Genomic DNA, 18,540 nt, shown 5'->3' on the forward strand with positions numbered 1-18,540 from the left:
CCGTTTGGAGAACTGTAGTTCGTAGCCGAGTCTGATCGTGCGTATAGCCACCGCGAGGGGCTGGCCCGCGCTAACCAGGCAGGCAGAGCCCTCGCTAATGACGTCATCGCAGCAATCGTTGACGTACCCGCGGAGGGGCAGCGAGGAGCGGGTGTGCTGATCCGGGGAGCGCGAGGGTCCCACAGAAGAGCTGGAGGAGAGCGTTTCGCTCTGGCTCCGCACCCTGACTCCTGAGAGGGGGCTTGGGGGCTGGGAGAAGGGAGACCGTCCCCCCAGCGCCCGAGAGCCGCTGGCGGAGCATGCAAGCCCTGCGAGCTGAGAGGCAGCGCGTCCCAGACTGGCGGGGCTTGAGCTGTCACATCCGGGGAAGGGAGAAAATGCTCTTTGATCGAAACTTTGGTGGCACTGAAAAGTACCGTAGGAATTTGGGCCCCGTCCTCCAGCGGGGAAAGAGCAAGACTCCTCTTCTCCGGATGGCCTGTCTCAGGGACGCTTCGCGGTCCGTTTACCGGACTTAGCGGCGCCCTGGACAGGAGGGGCTACCGGCTTTCGGCGTGCTCGACGTGCCCGCTTCGTCGGAGGCGGAGGCGGGGGCGGGGCATCGGCCGTTAGCGGGCGCCCTCGGCGAGGAGCAGCGGAGGTGGATGGCTCGGCCGGGGATGGAGCGGGCTTACGGCCCCGCGGATAGATGACTTTGCCCATCGCATCCGACTGCTCCTTCACCGCCTTGAACTCCTGGGTGAATTCACAGACGGTGTCGCCGAACAGGCCAGCCTGGGATATGGGCGCGTCAAGAAAGCGAACTTTATCGACATTGCGCATATCTGCCAGGTTTAGCCAGAGGTGGCGTTCCTGGACCACAAGTGTGGACATCGTCCTCCCCAGTGCGCAGGCGGCCTACTTAGTGGTCCGGAGAGCATAGTCGGTCGCCGTACGCAGCTCGTGTAACAAGCCTGGGTTAGACCCACCCTCGTGCAGCTCGGCCAGCGCCTGCGCTTGGTAGCGCTGGTAGGTGGCCATCGCATGCAAGGCGGAAGCTGCCTGGCCCGCAGCCTTGTAAGCTCTAGCTCCGAGGTAGGCAGAAAACTTACAGGCTTTGGACGGGAGACAGGGCGGACCACGCAAAGCGGGGGCGCCACGCGGACAAAAATTGACCGCAATGGCGCGCTCCACCTGCGGGATCGCCTCATACCCCCTGGCAGCTCCACCATCCAGGGTGGTGAGGGCGGAGGCGGACGCAGCGCGGGCATAGAAAGGTGCCCTCCAGGACTGCGTGAGCCTACTGTGCACTTCCGGGAAGAAGGGGACGAGAGGCTTCGAAGGCTTCACCTTCTGATCCTCTACGTAACACCCATCTAGTCGGTCCGGCCGCGGGGCTGGGGGATGAACCATCTCCAACCCGACGGCCGAAGCAGCCCGAGAAAGCACGGCCAACATGTCTGCTTCAGGATCCATTTTGACGGTGCTCGCTTACCCAGAGGGGGCGAGCGGATCCAAATCATCGTCGGACAATGAAAGCCCACCCTCCGATGCCGCGGAGGACATCTGATCTCCGGTGTCAGCGAGCGTGAGAGCTACCATCTGATTAGACAGATCACTTCTAGTACCGGAAGCTTGGATGGAGCGCTTGGAGGAGCGAGAGGTCCGCGAGCCCTTGGGCGGGGGATTGTCTCTCGCTGAAGCCCTCAGATCTGCCCGAGCGCCCGCTGCAGAGCAGGAGGCAACTGGGGTGGCTCGCTCTCTTACGAAAGCTAACCGCGATCTCAACTGCGCAACGGTCATGGCATCGCAGTGACGACATGAACCGCCCCCGAGCACCACATTAACATGCTGGACCCCCAAACATGTAATGCAGTGATCGTGTCCATCATCCGGAGCCAGGAAACCCCCGCAACCAGAAACGCACAGTCGGAGCGCCATCCTGAAAAGGACGTGCTGCACGACTGTGTTGCTCTTTTAGGATTTGCAACAATACGCACCGCTCTTGGAGGACCGGACCCAAAGGGACGCCAGGCAAGGGAGATACCCAGCTCGACCGTCTGCAGCTGCGTGGACTCGCTCTGGACCGGGATGCTATTGTTCTCTCGAAATGGCTGTAGATCAGCAGAAGGAACCCTCATAAGCTCGATCAGAAAAGGCTCTGAAGCGAAAAGGATAGCGTCTGCTGGCGCCAGGCGTGCTTATATACTCAGTTGATTGCATATGCCGCACACCTGCGCAGGCTTGCGCTGCCAATTCATTCTTAATTGGCCCGTTCAATACTCTTTCAGACGAGTAGCTTCTGAACCGAACCTCCCATACGTGGATTTTAACATCAAATCCACTTATAGTGCTGGAGTTCCCCCCGAAGGGGAACGGCTTTATACTTCTGCGTCAAATGCCGGTGTATGCTACGGCGCTGACGCATAGCTCTTCGCCGTGGCCGTCGCCGTCATTGATGTGCACCTCTCCAAAAATGTAACTACACGTCGCAACGGCGCGTAGCGTAAGCTCTGTCGGCTTGGTAGCGCTGACAAGTCTGGGCGGGACCGAGACCCGCGCGAATGGCGTGAGCGATTGTTTACAAGTGTGGAGTCCCGTGGAGGAGCTCCTGATGGAAAGTTTTGTTTTGTGTTTACCTCATAGTTAAAGTTGTTGCGCGTCCGCTGGTTCCTGCCTCAAAATGAGCAAGTTTGAGCCACTTGTACATACCGGAAGTGTTCAGGAAAAGCAAAACAGCAGAGAAGAAACTCGACACAGAGGAACATTTACACCTCACTGCTAACTAGTGTTTCGAAAGTGTTAATGCAGACCGACAGAGACAGCGTGCAGAAGTATAAATGCACAGCCACGCGCGTTGCTTGCGCTGTGGGTTACGCCGGTCACTTGACGCAGAAGTATAAACCAGGCTTTACGCCGGTCACTTGATGCAGAAGTATAAACCAGGCTTAAGCAACAAGCTAACGTTAACTAGATAAGTAATTTTAATTGTTAATACAGCAGACTCATGGACAATTGCATCTGTAATCAGTATTTTTGCAGCGACTAATTCATGAACGAGTATGTATTAACTACATTGATGAGAATCGCTTTATTTAAGGGGGATAAAACCCCTACCTGCACAGCCGCAGCCGCACACCTGACGTGTGCGTGTGTGTGAGCGGGTGAGATGAGAAAAAGCACACAGTGGACCGAACCACTTTGAGGAAGGGGAGGGGGAACTCAACTGTTTCTAAATGCATTTTAAATAATACATGCTGTTTTCATTCTACTTAGACAATTATTTTAGGTATATATAGGTATATTTTTCACAATTCATTTTTTTTTATAATTACATTTTTTTTTTTTTTTGGGGGGGGAGGAACAAGCCTCGGATGGGAGGGGACATGTCCCCTCGTCCTCCCCGGGATTTACGCCCAACTCAGTACAGAACTTGAGAGTGGAATTCTTCATCTTCTCTTTGTAGACCTCATCGAACTGTTCATTCTGTGCTACAGTAAAGTGATTTTTCCAGTCTCCAACTTTACCTTTTGATACACAAACACAAAGGTGATCAAAGTAAATGAAAGGACAGAATTCAAAATGATAAATCAGAGGTGTATTAACCTTTCCGCATGAACGGCGAGATTGTGAAAACCATCACTGGGACAGTGGAGTAGTTGGTCATCTTGTTCTGTTTCATGGCATCAAACTGAACGTCATTTATTATTTTCTCCTTCTCTTCATGTGAACGTGACAATTTCAAGAAAGTGCACAAACTTTCTAGTTCACCTTTAATGTCCTGAGCAATCCATTGAAAATACACATTAAACATTCATTTAGATTTGATGCTTCTTGAGAGGTTTCTTATGTACTGAACTTACTTTCGCCATATCCTCGTAGAACATGTAGTGTAAGTTAGGATATGTTTTTTTTTTCTCCCACCATCCACAGACATGGTCGAACCAAGAACCAAACACCCCTATATGCAATAAATTAGTGGTAAATATGTTTTGAATAATGCACACATAATAATAATAATAATAATAATAATAATAATAATAATAATAATAATAATAATAATAATAATGTATAATAACTTTACAAAATTTACTTTTTGTTTTATATGTATATATTGTGACAGTTGAGGTCAGGATTATTATCCCCCCCCCCTGAATTATCAGACTGCTTGTTTATTTTTTCCCCAATTTCTGTTTAACGGAGAGCAGATTTTTTCCAACACATTACTAAACATAATAGTTTTAATAACTCATTTCTAATAACTGAATTATTTTATCTTTGCCATGATGACAGCACAAAATTTTACCTTATATTTTTCAAGACACTTCTATACGGCTTAAAGTGACATTTAAAGACCTAACTAGGTTAATTAGGGTAACTAGGCAGGTTAGGGTAATTAGGCAAGTTATTGTGTAATGATGGTTTGTTCTGTAGATTATCAAGAAAAAATATAGCTTAAAGAGGCAAATAATTTTGTCCCTAAAATGGTGTTTAAAAAATTAAAAACTGCTTTTATTCTAGCCGAAATAAAACAAATAAGACTTTCTCCAAAAGAAAAAATATTATCAGACATACTGTGAAAATTTCCTTGCTCTGTTTAACATCATTTGGGAAATATTTAATTAAGAAGAAAAAAAATTCGAAGAGGGCTAATAATTCTGACTTCAACTGTATATATTATTTTTCTTCTTTTATTTTTTCTCTTTAATGATTTCACACACACCAATAGTTTTTTTTTAAAAGTTTTTTTTTGTTATGGTTATTGTATCTGACTAATGGGATTTGATTACACTTTCAAACAAGTGTTATGTTACTTACTTTCTCCATCCATAAATTTTTTCAGGAAGGTGTTCCAGTCTCCTGGTTCAGGTTGTGCCTTGTTCATTCGATTAAAATGAAAATACGAAACCGCATTGTCTTTTGCATTACGAGCTACATACACCACCTGGACAAAAAATAGGACAAATCCCAATTTCTTAATTACACAACCTAAAAAAAAAAAAAAAAAAAAAAAAAAAAAAAATATATATATATATATATATATATATATATATATATATATATATATATATATATATATATATATATATATATATATATAATGCTTTGTTTGATATTAAATACATTTATTCTTCTAAGTTTTCATGGTCATGTTTAGTATCATCCGAAGTGTATCAGTGCAATAGTCTCAAGCTTAATAAAGTTTGTACATTTCATAATTGTTGTCCCACCAGTATGCTTTTTGCCAGGGTATTTACAGTAGGTTAAACCCTCATAGCATGTGAACTGCCCATTCTAACACTCTATTCCAAACCATTTTTTTATTGGTTTGTTTATTTTATGACATATGATGCAAAACTCACAATATAGACATTAAATTAACAAATGACACAATTAAACAGTCCTTATGCCTCTGTATGTGCTAAATAAGTTTAGAATAAGTATCCACATTTCTGTTTATATTAGAAGCTTGACTCTACATAAAATAAGTATGGCCGCATTCGAAACCGCATACTTCCATGCTATACAGTACGCTAAAATCAGTATGCGAGCCGAGTAGTCATAGAATTCGAAAATCAGTATGCGAGAAGTACCCGGATGACTTACTACTTCCGGCGAGATTCTGCATTCATGCATACCATGCATGCATACCATGCATGCTGCGCTATCCCATGATGTCACGTGACCATGACAAAATGGCGAATGTAGTACGTCTTAATTCCATTTATACTTTTCACATTCATACTGTATAGAACGTTCTTTTCTAACGGCCGAGTAATACGTTTAAATTCAAATGCAGTACCTACTGAGTAGTAGGCGATTTCAGACGCAGCCTATACTTCAAGTTACCTTTGCGTAAGTATACTTTCGTAATATAGAACTATATTTTGAAGTATACTTAACATATTAACATCTTAGCACCAGAAATATACTACTAGAATACCTCTTGGGACTGAATTTGCCCACATTTGACATATAAATGTATACTTTTAAGTGCTCAATTTATTTTTTCAATTGTATTGCAATTGAACTCTTTTGAGTACATTAAGACTGTACTTTTGTAATACTTGGTGAATTTTGTCCCATGCTCAGAGATTGGGCATTGCATTTAACCAAGTATACTTAATAAGAATACTTTATATTATGGGAAAATTATTGTTGTAATCTCATTACTTTGATTTTACACTCACTGGATTTACGTAAAGTTTAATTTTAAACTAATTTCGAGTGGAGCATGTGCTCATAATTGACCTAGCTGGTCCACATTAGCTAATCATGATCCTCCAATTAAAGGATCCCAAGTCACTATATATCCTCATTTCCTTTCTGCAACTATTTTCGTCAGGAAGAAACTGGTTATACAGTATCCAGCTTTTCATTATATGGCGCCTTTAAATAGATAGTGAAGGCTAATGTTTCTGCATCTAGGTTAGTAATAGACTAATGTCCAGCATCAGCTAACTGAGATTTATAATTCTGGCAAACAGTTTAACTTAGCAGGCATCACGGTGGTGCAGTGAGTAGCACAATCAACTCATAGGAAGAATGTTGCTGGTTTGAGCCTTGGCTGGGTCAGTTGGCGTTTCTGTGTGGAGTTTGCATGTTCTCCCTGTGTTTGCGTGGGTTTCCTGCGGGTGCTCCGGTTTTCCCCACAGTCCAAAGACGTGGTACAGGTGATATGGGTAAGCTAAATTGTCTTTAGTGTATGTGTGTGAATGAGTGTGTATTGATGTTTCCCAGGGATGGTTTGCAGCTGGAAGTTAAAACCATCAGCGGTGTAAAACATATGCTGGATAAGTTGGTGGTTCCAAAAATGAATGAATGAGTTTAACTTATTAAGCTTTTTTAAAACTTTAGCTTTAGCATAATTTGTTATCCAGTGGTGTTTCTTCTTTATTCAAAATGTTACATGATTATCATAACAATAGCAGGCTAGGTACTGTAGTAATACTGTAGTAGTAGCAAAATATTGAGGTACTGGAGTAGTAACAAGCCAGGGGTGACAAACATCATTGTACTAGCCACATCCTCAAATTATTGTTTGAGCTAAGCTGGTACATACACTACTGTAGGGAACTAGTGCAGTTTTTTTTTAAATTCCCTTTATTTGAATATTCCTTCATTTAAATCACATTTCTAAAAAACAGACTTGGGTTTGGTAGTTCAAGATTCACATCACATCATGACAAATTCAAAAAGTTGCCACTTGCCGCCTACAAACCATTGTGGAGTTAAAGAAAGTATTTTACACATTACCCTTGACTTCTGCTCCCAGAAGGACTTGGGAATAAGTTGAACAGGTAAATGAGTTTTGATTAGGCGAGGAGAGGTTTTCAGGTTATCAGCCAGTTCTGTGCCTGAAAGGGAAAATGAAACTGATTTTAATGTTGACATAATTGATAGTTTCATGTGTCATGTATTTCCTTCTTTCTTGTTTCATGAATGTATGTATTTCAACCTTTGTTTTATCTTGTTTCCATGTTGATGTAACTAACCCATCTTTCAGACAACCTCAAGTTGTAGCAGTTAATGAAGAATCGATATTATTCAAAAGTACAAAACGAAGTACCACTAACAGTTTTCACTGTCAAACATGATTAAAAAAAAAGAATTAATTAATGGGTACGTTAATGTTCTTGTTTTAAAGAATTGTAAATAACAAGTTTACACTGGCTCAACAATTGACCTATTAACTAAAAGTGTAGAAAGACGATAATTTAGACAGATTAGATTTTGAAACCAAAAAAGCTATCAATGCTATCTTGCTCCAAATCTTAACTTTTTGATTTAGTGGCTAATTCCTACAAATTTGGACCATCTCATTTTTATATTTTGCTACAAATTGCTCAACCCTCAATGAGGGGGTAGTGTTAAAGGGGGGTCACACACTGGATGTGCAAATCAGTGCTGCGATGCGGCACTCACATGACAATTGCAAGTATCACACACCAGACGAGCACATTCGAATGAAACTATTTACAACTATATATAGCACAAGATTTAAAAAAAAAATTCAATCTTTAAATATATTTATATTTATATATTATTTATATAAAATTTATATACAATTTTGTTTTTTAATACAGCAGTAGGATATATGAACTATATCTTTAATTTGACCAGCTCAAGAAAACACTCTTTCTGAATGTATCAAACAAAACTCCAACACATGCTCAGAAGACAGCATGAGCATTTATAGCAAATAAACTAATGTCAACATTCTCCCGCTTGCTTTTTGAGTGCAGACAGGTGAGGTCTCTATGATTGGTTATTGTCTTCACCTGCTCAACAGAAAGGGCTTTAGAAATTAAAGCACTGTTCGCCGATGGCAGGAAGAACAGCTGGGTTACAGTCTGTATGCGTATAATGCGCAGTTATCACAGGTAATCCATAAACTCGAGAACTTTTCCTTATAAGTTCCAGCTGAAACTTCTGGCTGCCGGAGCAACATATGACATATATGTTCTATGCCTGAGTAGCTGGAGATACTTTTTTTTGTTTATGGATATGACAGCCACAGGCAAATGATTTATGTACACAATTTTCTGCTTAATCAGCACTGACATGTCCACAATGACTCACTTGTTCATGAGTCTAATCCTTATAGAAACAGGTAATTTCACTTAATCAGAGAGAAGAAGTGAATACAATGAAATAAATTAGTCTTAATTTAGAGATCAATATTACAGTCATGTTGATTTTATTTCATTCCAACCTGTGTTGAACACAAAATAAGATATTTTGAAGAATGTTGGAATCTTGAAACCATTGACATCCGTAGTGGGAAAATCACAATTTAAGTCAATGGTGCAGGTTTACAACATTCTTCCAAATATTTTTGTTTTTGGTTTGGAAAAAGTCAAGTGTAAGTAAGTGATGGCAGAATTTTTATATTTGGGGTAAACCTTTCCATTAACTGATATTAATGCAATATACGTTTGGTTTTTCATTAACTTATTTGTGTTTAAATTTGTTTATATACATAACTCATTAAAAACATCACATCAAAATAAACAATACAATAAGTGTACACCACTGTATGTTTTAAATGTACTATATGCTATTTGTTTAAATCATTTTAACAATTAAAATAAATTCAAATGAAAACTAAGTTCTTTTTCAAGAAAATAATAATAAGGACAATAACCTTTTACATTTTAATTGTTCATATTTGAAGATATTTGTGTGCTGCTGTGCATCCATGTGCATGTAATAAGTAATGTTAGGGTATGTTTTAATCAGCCTATCACTATCATGCACTTTTAATAGCAAAAGCAACAGTGCTTTCTTTCTTATTACTAATACTCCAAATTTAAATTTCAACTTTCCCATGCTGAAAAAATAGATGAAAACTGTAAAGGGAATTTAAGGCATCATGTCATCAATATATAAATGAAAGAGTTAAATTTTTAAATAGAAATAAAATCTTTGGCAGTTATTTCTAATTCTGTTTTGATGTTATAAGAGGGGATGCTAGAGCTGCAGTCAACTCTGAACCTCTGGATTCAAACACACTAATGCAGAATGAAGCCAGCAGAGCACTTTAGTCTATATCAGGGGAGTCCAAACTTGGTCCTGGAGGTACTGTGTCCTGCATAGTTTAGCTCCAACTTCCTCCAACACACCTGCCTGGAAGTCTCAAGTATACCTAAAAGAGCTTGATTAGCTGGTTCAGGTGTGTTTAATTGGGGTTGGAATTAAAATATGCAGGAAACCAGCCCTCCAGGACAGAGTTTGTACACCCCTGGTTTATATGCACGGGGAACCTTTGCCTCATATGTGCTTGCTTTTCTGCTACTTTGATTTATGAATCCCAGATATAATGTATATTTAATTTTGTACAAAGCAGAAAATTTAAATGTCACATCACAAAAATGTCAGGGTACACACAGAACCTATGATAGTGGACTTTAAATTTGTGGAAAAGTGAGTAATATGTAATTCTACAAAAATAATAACAGGAAACAATCCTTGTAACATATTATACTGTAGTTTCTGACCTGATTGCATCTCTGGAAAACAAGACTCCAGGAATGGCACTCTTTTATAGATAGGCTTGGTGGTCTGGCGCTTTGGATCTTCCTTACCAAAATACAGAAGGTCTAGAATATTAGAAACCCAAGTGGTGCCTAGAAAAAGTGAGAAAAAGAGCATAGAAACAAACAGAAAGTTAACCAACAGAAAGTTTTTCTTTTAAAAAAGATTTGAGTGAATGGAATCATGAAATGTAAGTACAATCAAATAAATAAATAAATAAAATGTATTTAAAAAAAGAAAAGCCTTTTCTCTTTGTTCCCTTTTGGAAATCTTTTGTAGTTTGCCCAACTGTATCTAATTATATTGCATTTATTCACTGTATTCATTTTTTTATGTAAATCTAAAATTATATTTATATTCAATTTTAACTTGTATATATTTTAAAATGTATGTAAATTTAGTTAAGCTAGGGTGGGCCATTTATATAGATACACCTTAATAAACTTATTGGGAATTTCACAATAAAAACAATGGTATGCTTGGTTTTAAACATTACTTTATTCTTTCATGAGTTATTTACAAGCCCCCTCACATATACTAATGTGCCGCAAACAGAACATTAATATCACCCACCTTTCCCATTTTATTAAGGTGTATCCATATAAATGTCCTACCCTGCATAATGTAGATAAATCCTATTTTTAAACTATTGTGTACTTAAATTTTATATATTTCTCCTTGGGAATTTAAATGTGTATTAAAATGCGTTAAATTTGTACTTAAAAAAACAAACAATAGTTGTAACAATAAGGATGTAAAAACAAAAATAAAATAAACGACACACTTGCCTGAAACAATGTAGAAAACTCACATTAATCCCATGTGTGTATACAGTTCTCAGTCCATAAGCGAATAGGTGTGTGTGTGTGTCTGTGTGTGTGTGTGAGCACGCGTGTGTGTGTGTGTGTGTGTGTGTGTATAAAGAATGCTCCTTTAAATCGAAACGATGAATCCAATGAATGTAAAAATCTTTGGTGGTGTAGTAGTGCAATTCTCTGCAAAATGCAATATTCAATAAGGCATAGCAGTTGAGTTTACAACTCAGTGGTGGGGTAAATGGTGAGAAATACCACACAATAGACGCACTCCGCTGGTAACAGCAATTAAGGCGCAGATCACGCTGATGTAGAGCAGAATTTCTTTTTGTCTCTACCTACAGGTCTGGGTGGCTCGATATTGCCCGAGAGGCATTTCAAAGATGGCCGCTAAGTAAAATGACTTGCTTTAAACGGACTTTGATTTAAATTGTTAATAAAAATATTAGATTCTTTATTTTTAATTGAATGAAAACAGTACAACTGTCATGTCACATATTCCTTCAGTTTTTTATTACAGCTAAAAGAAACAAATGTGCTTCTTAATATTTTTGTGAAAATTGTGATTCTCTTGAATAAAATTAAAGCATCAAAATAAAAGCACACGGTGCATGTGCACTTTGACATGTCCAAATCCACTTTTGCTATTTTAAGGATGGAAAAAAAGGTCACAGAGACTGGCGCATGTTCTAAAATAAGTTTTTAATTCCATAAAGTTAGGTTGTCTTAAAAATTATGGTTGTATTTTGAGTGTAACATCTTCCATTCCTTTAAGAGTGAGTTGTTTTTGCGCCCTTGTGCAACCCAGGCTCATCCTAAAAATGTACCACTATCTGCATTTCAGGAGAGTGCCAAAAACCTCCCAGGAGCTACGTATTTTTGTTTCCGCAATTCCACGAGAGGCAGCTGTGCGCTTTTTCAGATCTCAAATCGGAAAATGTTTTTCCGACAGTGCCATTCGTGCCTGCTGTTCTCACTTAAATTCACCAGAGGCTGCTGTCGACTGACTGACTGACATATCGACTGACCCTCCCTCCTCCTTCCCTAAACCCAACCAATAATGTTTTCAAAATTATCGATTGACCAGCGCCCACCCACTTCCCCAAACCCAATTTGACAATTTTAAAAAACCATTCAGACTATGCAGGGATTGCTGCGCTCTGATGCTAACAGAGTCATGGCTACATCCAGGAATACCTGACGCAGCGGTGGAGCTAACAGATTTCACCCTACACCGTCACGACAGAAACCATCTCTCACAGAAACAACGAGGTGGGGGTCTTTGTATTTATATTAGTGAGAAATGGGCTAAAGACACTAAAGCTGTAGATAATCATTGCTCCCCAGATTTGGAGTGTCTGACAGTTAAATGCAGACCCTTTTTCCTCCCTCGTGAGTTTTCATCAGCTGTTTTTATCACAGCAGTGTATATAGCTCCTGATGCTAATGCTAATTCAGCGCTTAACCTCCTCCATAATGCTATTAGCTCCCAACTAAACAAATATCCAGAGGCAGCACATATAATTGCTGGAGATTTTAATCATGTGGATCTTAAAATAGTGTTTCCCAAACTCCATCAGCATGTAAACTGTGCTACACGTGGGGGCAATCTATTAGATAAAGTATACTCTAACATTAAGCGAGGCTATAAAACAATACCAGCACCTCATATTGGTCAGTCTGACCACATATCCCTTTTTATGCTGCCAGTTTATTCTTCACTGAGGAAAAGAGACCCCCCCACCCTAAAAACTGTTACAGTATGGCCAGAGGGTGCATCCTTACAGCTACAGGACTGTTTTGCTCACACAGACTGGAGTGTGTTTGAATCCCAGGATCTGGAGGAGTACACTACATCAGTACTCTCTTACATTAAGCACTGTACAGACACTGTCACCACCGAGAAACACATCAGAGTGTATGCCAACCAAAAACCCTGGATGACAGCGGGGGTTAGGATTTTGCTGAAGGAAAGGAACATCGCCTTCAAGTCTGGTGACAAAGAGCGTTACAGTGCAGCTAGAGCAAACCTGAAAACAGGCATCAGAGGTGCCAAGTTGAAATATAAACACAAAATTGAGGGATATCTCCACAGCAATAATTCAAGACAAGTGTGGCAGGGGATACAAAATATTACCAACTACAGACCCAATCCCAGGTCTGTAGGGGTTGACAACACACTAGCAGAAGAGCTTAACTGCTTCTTTGCCCGCTTTGAACAACAGTCAGCAGAGGAAGCCACATTGCATTCACTATCAAATCCTAGCCATGTCTTCACAGTGGAGGAGGATGATGTTAGGAAAGTGCTGAGAACAGTAAACCCCAGAAAAGCAGCAGGACCTGATGGCATTACAGGGAGGGTGTTGAAAGACTGTGCAGATGAACTTACAGGGGTTTTTACAAAAATATTTAATTTGTCCCTTAGCCAGGCCATTGTTCCACTCTGTCTTAAGGCCTCAACAATCATCCCTGTCCCAAAAAAGACCACCATCAATAGTCTAAATGACTACCGGCCAGTAGCCTTAACCCCTGTTGTTATGAAGTGTTTTGAGAAGCTGGTAAGAAGTCACATCCTCCAAAGACTTCCTCCCGCATTTGATACCCACCAGTTTGCATATAGGGAAAATAGATCAACAGAGGATGCCATAGCTATAGCCCTTCACACTACCCTGACCCATCTAGAACATAAAGACAGTTATGCCCGGATTCTCTTCATTGACTTCAGCTCTGCATTTAATACAATAATTCCAAAAAGACTGGTCTCTAAACTAAATCATCTCGGCTTTCCTTTCTCCATTTGCCTCTGGATTCAAGATTTCCTCAGTAACCGTTCACAGAGAGTCAAGGTAGAGCACCACGTCTCTTCAGCACTCAGCCTTAGCACAGGCTCCCCACAGGGATGTGTGCTGAGTCCCTTACTGTACACTCTTTATACACATGACTGCACTCCTTTCCATTCAAGTAATACTATCCTGAAATTTGCAGATGATATTGCAGTGGTCGGGCTCATCACGAATGGAGATGAGACCGCATACAGAGATGAAGTAAACCAACTGGCTTTATGGTGCACTGATAATAACTTGGCCCTCAATACCTTAAAAACAAAGGAAATCATAGTAGACTTTAGAAGGAACAGACCAGATACTCTGCCCATTCATATACATGGGGACTGTGTGGAGATTGTCAGCAATTTCAAGTATCTGGGCCTGCATCTGGATCAAAACATATCATGGAAAACCAACACTATTGCACTGGTCAAAAAGGCACAGCAGCGACTTCATTTTCTAAGGGTGTTAAAAAATAACAACTTGGCCCAAGAACTGCTAGTGTCCTTTTACAAATGCACTATTGAAAGTGTGCTGACGTATTGCATCCCAGTGTGGTATGCCAGTTGCACTGCCCAGGAAAAAGCTGCTCTCCAAAGGGTTGTCAATACAGCGCACAAAATCATCGGCTGCACTCTTCCCTCCTTAGAGGAGTTGTTTAAGGCCCGCTGCTACAGCAAAGCATGCAGCATCCTGAAGGACTCGTCTCATCCAGCATACCACCTATTTCAAATGTTACCTTCGGGAAGACGATATAGAACCATAAAAGCCAAAACAAACAGACTAAAAAATAGCACATATCCAAGGGCTGTTGCAATAATGAATGGACATTAAATTGAGGGTGTTTCTAGCCAAAATTATTTTAATCTTTTTAATTTGCTGCTAGGATATGCACTTGCCACTTTATACACTTGGACATTAAATTGTATGCCTTCCTGGCTCACATTTTATTAACTTTTAAATTTGAAAAGCTGCTTGGAAATGCACTTGCCACTTTATATGCACATCATACGCACTTTTAATATTGTATTGTAACTCTTCATTTGATTTTATATTTTTATCTCTTTTTAATTATTGTTGTTGTTTTAGATAAATAGGACTGCACTGAAGGGAAGGGCAAATGTAAATTTCGTTGTATTTTGTACAATGACAATAAAGATTCTGATATTCTGATATTGAAAAAGAAAAGACCTAATATGAATTTTATTATGTTTTTAGATGTTTCCACACTCTTTACTTGTTATTTACTTGTTTATTTTATTTTTTGGCTTTTGTTTTTGTCTTACCCGCTTTCTGGAACTGTTCTTTGCTGGATTCGAACCTAATCATCATCTGCAGACGTACATGGCGAGCTAACTGGACAAACTGATAACAGCGAAAAAGCTGTCCATACGGAAGTAATCGGTCAGCTGATAAGCACGAAAAGCCACCCCATACTGCCCTGTACCATTTGTTTTAAAGACGAAAAGCAGCCATACGTTCCCCTGGCTACATAATTCACGATCTCCAGAAATGTATATAGGGGACGTTTTCAAAATGAGCCTCTGTTGCCCATTGTGAATTGCAATTTACATGGCAGACTTTGTAAAAGGAAAAACTGAATAGTGTGAAAACTCCATCTACAGAATGAGCCAGATTCTTCCAAAGCCCCCAGATGATAAGGCATAGGAGGATGTAGGACTTTTTTATATTTATGTAGACAACGATTATCTTTTACATTATAATCATTGAATTTGTGTGCTGCTGTGCATCCCTGTGTTTGTAATAAGAATTTTGTATATGGTTTTGACCAGCCTACCACTAATGTAAAAAAAACAGTAACAAAAAGCTGTGCTGTTGACTTTATACCAGCTTTTAGCTGCATAGCCAGTGGTGCAGTTTCAATTTAAACCACAATAGCAACACAACAACAATGCACCCATCTACCCCTGGCTGAAGACAAAAAACACTTGCATCCCACCTGACACTACATTGCAGGCCCCAAGTTTTTAATGTCACATTTAGTCAATCTAATAAATCCTTGCTTTATAAAATATTTGCTTCATTAAAAAAAAACCTGATCACATCTTTAAACAGTAGCTTAGTGGTCACATAATATACAAAAAACGAATTCAGTGCTCTACCTGCTTTGGGGTAAGTGGCGATTAGAATGTCATCAGGTCTTGCTTGAAAGTTTTTCACATTTTCCCAGTTCTTAGTGAAGTGCTCGACCATTGAGATACCCTCAAATTCAAATATCTCAGGTCGACCGGGTAAATCAGTCTGTAGGGTTAAAATTGTTAGTGATGAAGCTTTATTGCACTGAGAAAACAAAATGATAGAAGCATTAATAAGATCAAAACCTTTTTAAAGTACATTTTCAGATTACTCTTGCAAGACATGAAAAAAATATGGTCAGAACAATCAGCTGTAACTTTAAGAGTATAATTATATTTCATTATTTAAGAATCATATATATAATGTTGAAGTATCTTTATGCCAAAATTGATAAATAGAAAGACAAAATCTTCTGAAGTGTACTGTACTGCACTTACAGTGCCCTTAAACACGGCAGTCATATAATTTTTAAATAATTTTTAGCAGTTCTTCTATATCTATAACCTGCAGATACTTATTTTAATTGTTTTCACAACCAAGTGTCAATTGAAAAAATCTCTTAACTTATAAATCAGGTAAGTTGCTTCTTTAGTTATAACCTAAAAACCTTGAAAAAAAAAAAAGGATTTACTCACAGAGGATTTGCCTTGGATTTCCATTATGTTGAATTGGTGGTGTGCAAATCTCCAATTTATTTATTTATTTGTAGTTTTTGCCTCTGTCTTCCTTCTTTCAGCAGTTCTGTGTACAATTATATTCAGTGTTGTCGTGCAGTGTGTATCTGCTTCGTCTTTTTCTGTTTCTGCTCTTTGCACTCAACCTCAAAAACCGGTTATACATCTTCAGCTATTTAAATTTCCACTCATAATGAAAGATGAAATTTGATTCCTCTCTCTCGTTCATACTTTCTCTTTTGGGACTTTCCATAAGCTTTTGTTTTTATACTGAGCTAAAAAAAACATAATCCTTAAGCAGAGCTAGGTAGTCGCTGATTATATGTAATTGGATTATGTAATCAAATTCCTAAAAATCAAGTATTTGTTGTTAGAGTAAACTCATTTTAAAACACATAATCAGGCTAAGGTTACTTTTTATGAATTGCATTATTGAATATTATTTACACAATGACTGTAGGCTGTTCACAATTCTGACTCTGTCAATTTTCTTTTTAATTGTTGTTTTTATACATTTATGATTCTTTGCATTTGCAACACACATATACACAAGCCAAATTAGTTGTCTTTGGACTGTGGGGGAAACTGAAGCTTCCAGAGGAAACCCACGCCAACACCGGGAGAACATGCAAACCCCACACAGAAATTCCAAATGACCCAGCTGGGTCTCGAATCAGCGATGATGCTGTGAGGCGACAGTACTAACCACTGTCATTTTAAATGCAAAGATGACATTGTTTGTCATGACATCTTGACATTACCTAGACAACATATCTTGTCATAAATCTCTCATAAACATGGTTGTCATAAGACATCACAATTGAATCATGAATATTTTTCTGATCATGTTTCGTTTTTTTCTCAGAGGAACTGTATTTGTCATTTAAATGTCTCACTAAACGGGTTCTGTCAAATAAATTAAACAGCGTCAATAATTTATAAATGATGTTTTAATGACAAATTCATCTTGTACAACTGTAGTTGAGGTCAAAATTTAAAACAAAATTATGATACTTATAAAATTATTTATAATGTCTTCATGACAATTGTATTTTTAACAAGTTTTGTTGTCTTGTCAAGTTGTCATGGTAATGTCATGACAAACAAACACATCACAACCTGTTTTTGTCTTTATGTCGGGTTGTCATAGCTAACAATCTTTGCATTTAAAATGTAATAACTGAGCAACTGACACGTAATGAAAGTTGTTACAAACATGCTTAAAATCTCATTCATATAATTATAAGGTTCTATCTGACATAACGTGATTTTTGCTTAATAGGTTCCCTTTAACCTTGTTACAACACTCCCTTGCTAAAATTTCAAGCCTTTTTATTTCATGTATGTTACCATAAATGTGCAATCTGAGAGATTACATTAGTGATTACAAGTTTTGTCATGTCAATTACAGTCAGTAACTCAGCACATGAGCTCTGTGTCATGACTGTGTTTGTCCACCAGATGCCACTGTAGTTCGCCAGCAACCCTCAACGAACTACAGTGGCTTAAACTACATTTCCATACATTCTTTCGCGCATATAGCCGGTCTTTCATATACACTAATTGCAATCACAGCTGTCTCTGTTTCTCTGTTGATTACCTGGACTATATATTCAACATATATTCATCTTTGGCATGTTGTTCCTGATCCTTGCTTTTGTATCTTGTTGTAGTCTAGTGCGAGTTTAATCTGTCTTAGTTTCTTGTTTTGTTTGTTTGTTTGTTTGCTATTTTGTACTTTGTATTTTTGTATTTTTTGTCACTTTCTCTGCACTATACATCATTAAAACTGCACTTGGATTCTACACCCGTTTTAGTTCCTGTTTTGATCACTCTAATGTGACACTCTGCACGTAACCAATTACTCAGCAATGATTCATGGATATGTTACACTGTAATGTCCATTCATCATGACTTTCTGCCTTTTAGAGTAGAACTCTTGACTATTCTATACAAAACTCATATTTGGGGAATGTGCAGAACCTACATTACAAAAAATATAATAATAAAAAGTCAAAACAAACATTTGTGTTACTTTAACTCATTTTAATGTGCGTCAGATTTCAACTACATTTTAAGTTGCACAAAGTTTAACTTCATATTTTAGTCAGT

At 39.0% G+C, this 18,540-nt stretch overlaps 1 protein-coding gene across 1 annotated transcript; it reads right to left on the reverse strand.

Moving 5' to 3' along the window:
• Positions 1 to 3,127: 3,127 nt before the first annotated feature.
• Positions 3,128 to 16,550, reverse strand: sult1st9 (sulfotransferase family 1, cytosolic sulfotransferase 9; the record flags this gene model as incomplete). Its single annotated transcript, NM_001423667.1, is given in 12 exon segments — positions 3,128 to 3,297; positions 3,300 to 3,329; positions 3,332 to 3,370; positions 3,373 to 3,398; positions 3,401 to 3,506; positions 3,586 to 3,760; positions 3,843 to 3,940; positions 4,798 to 4,924; positions 7,237 to 7,337; positions 9,981 to 10,109; positions 15,781 to 15,919; positions 16,390 to 16,550. Coding segments are annotated over 12 exon segments (1,032 nt in total). The 5' UTR covers positions 16,414 to 16,550.
• Positions 16,551 to 18,540: the final 1,990 nt, after the last annotated feature.

Source organism: Danio rerio, chromosome 8 (genome assembly GCF_052040795.2).
Source record: "Danio rerio strain M-AB ecotype USA chromosome 8, GRCz13ab, whole genome shotgun sequence".
In the NCBI taxonomy this organism is placed as follows: Eukaryota; Metazoa; Chordata; class Actinopteri; order Cypriniformes; family Danionidae; genus Danio; species Danio rerio.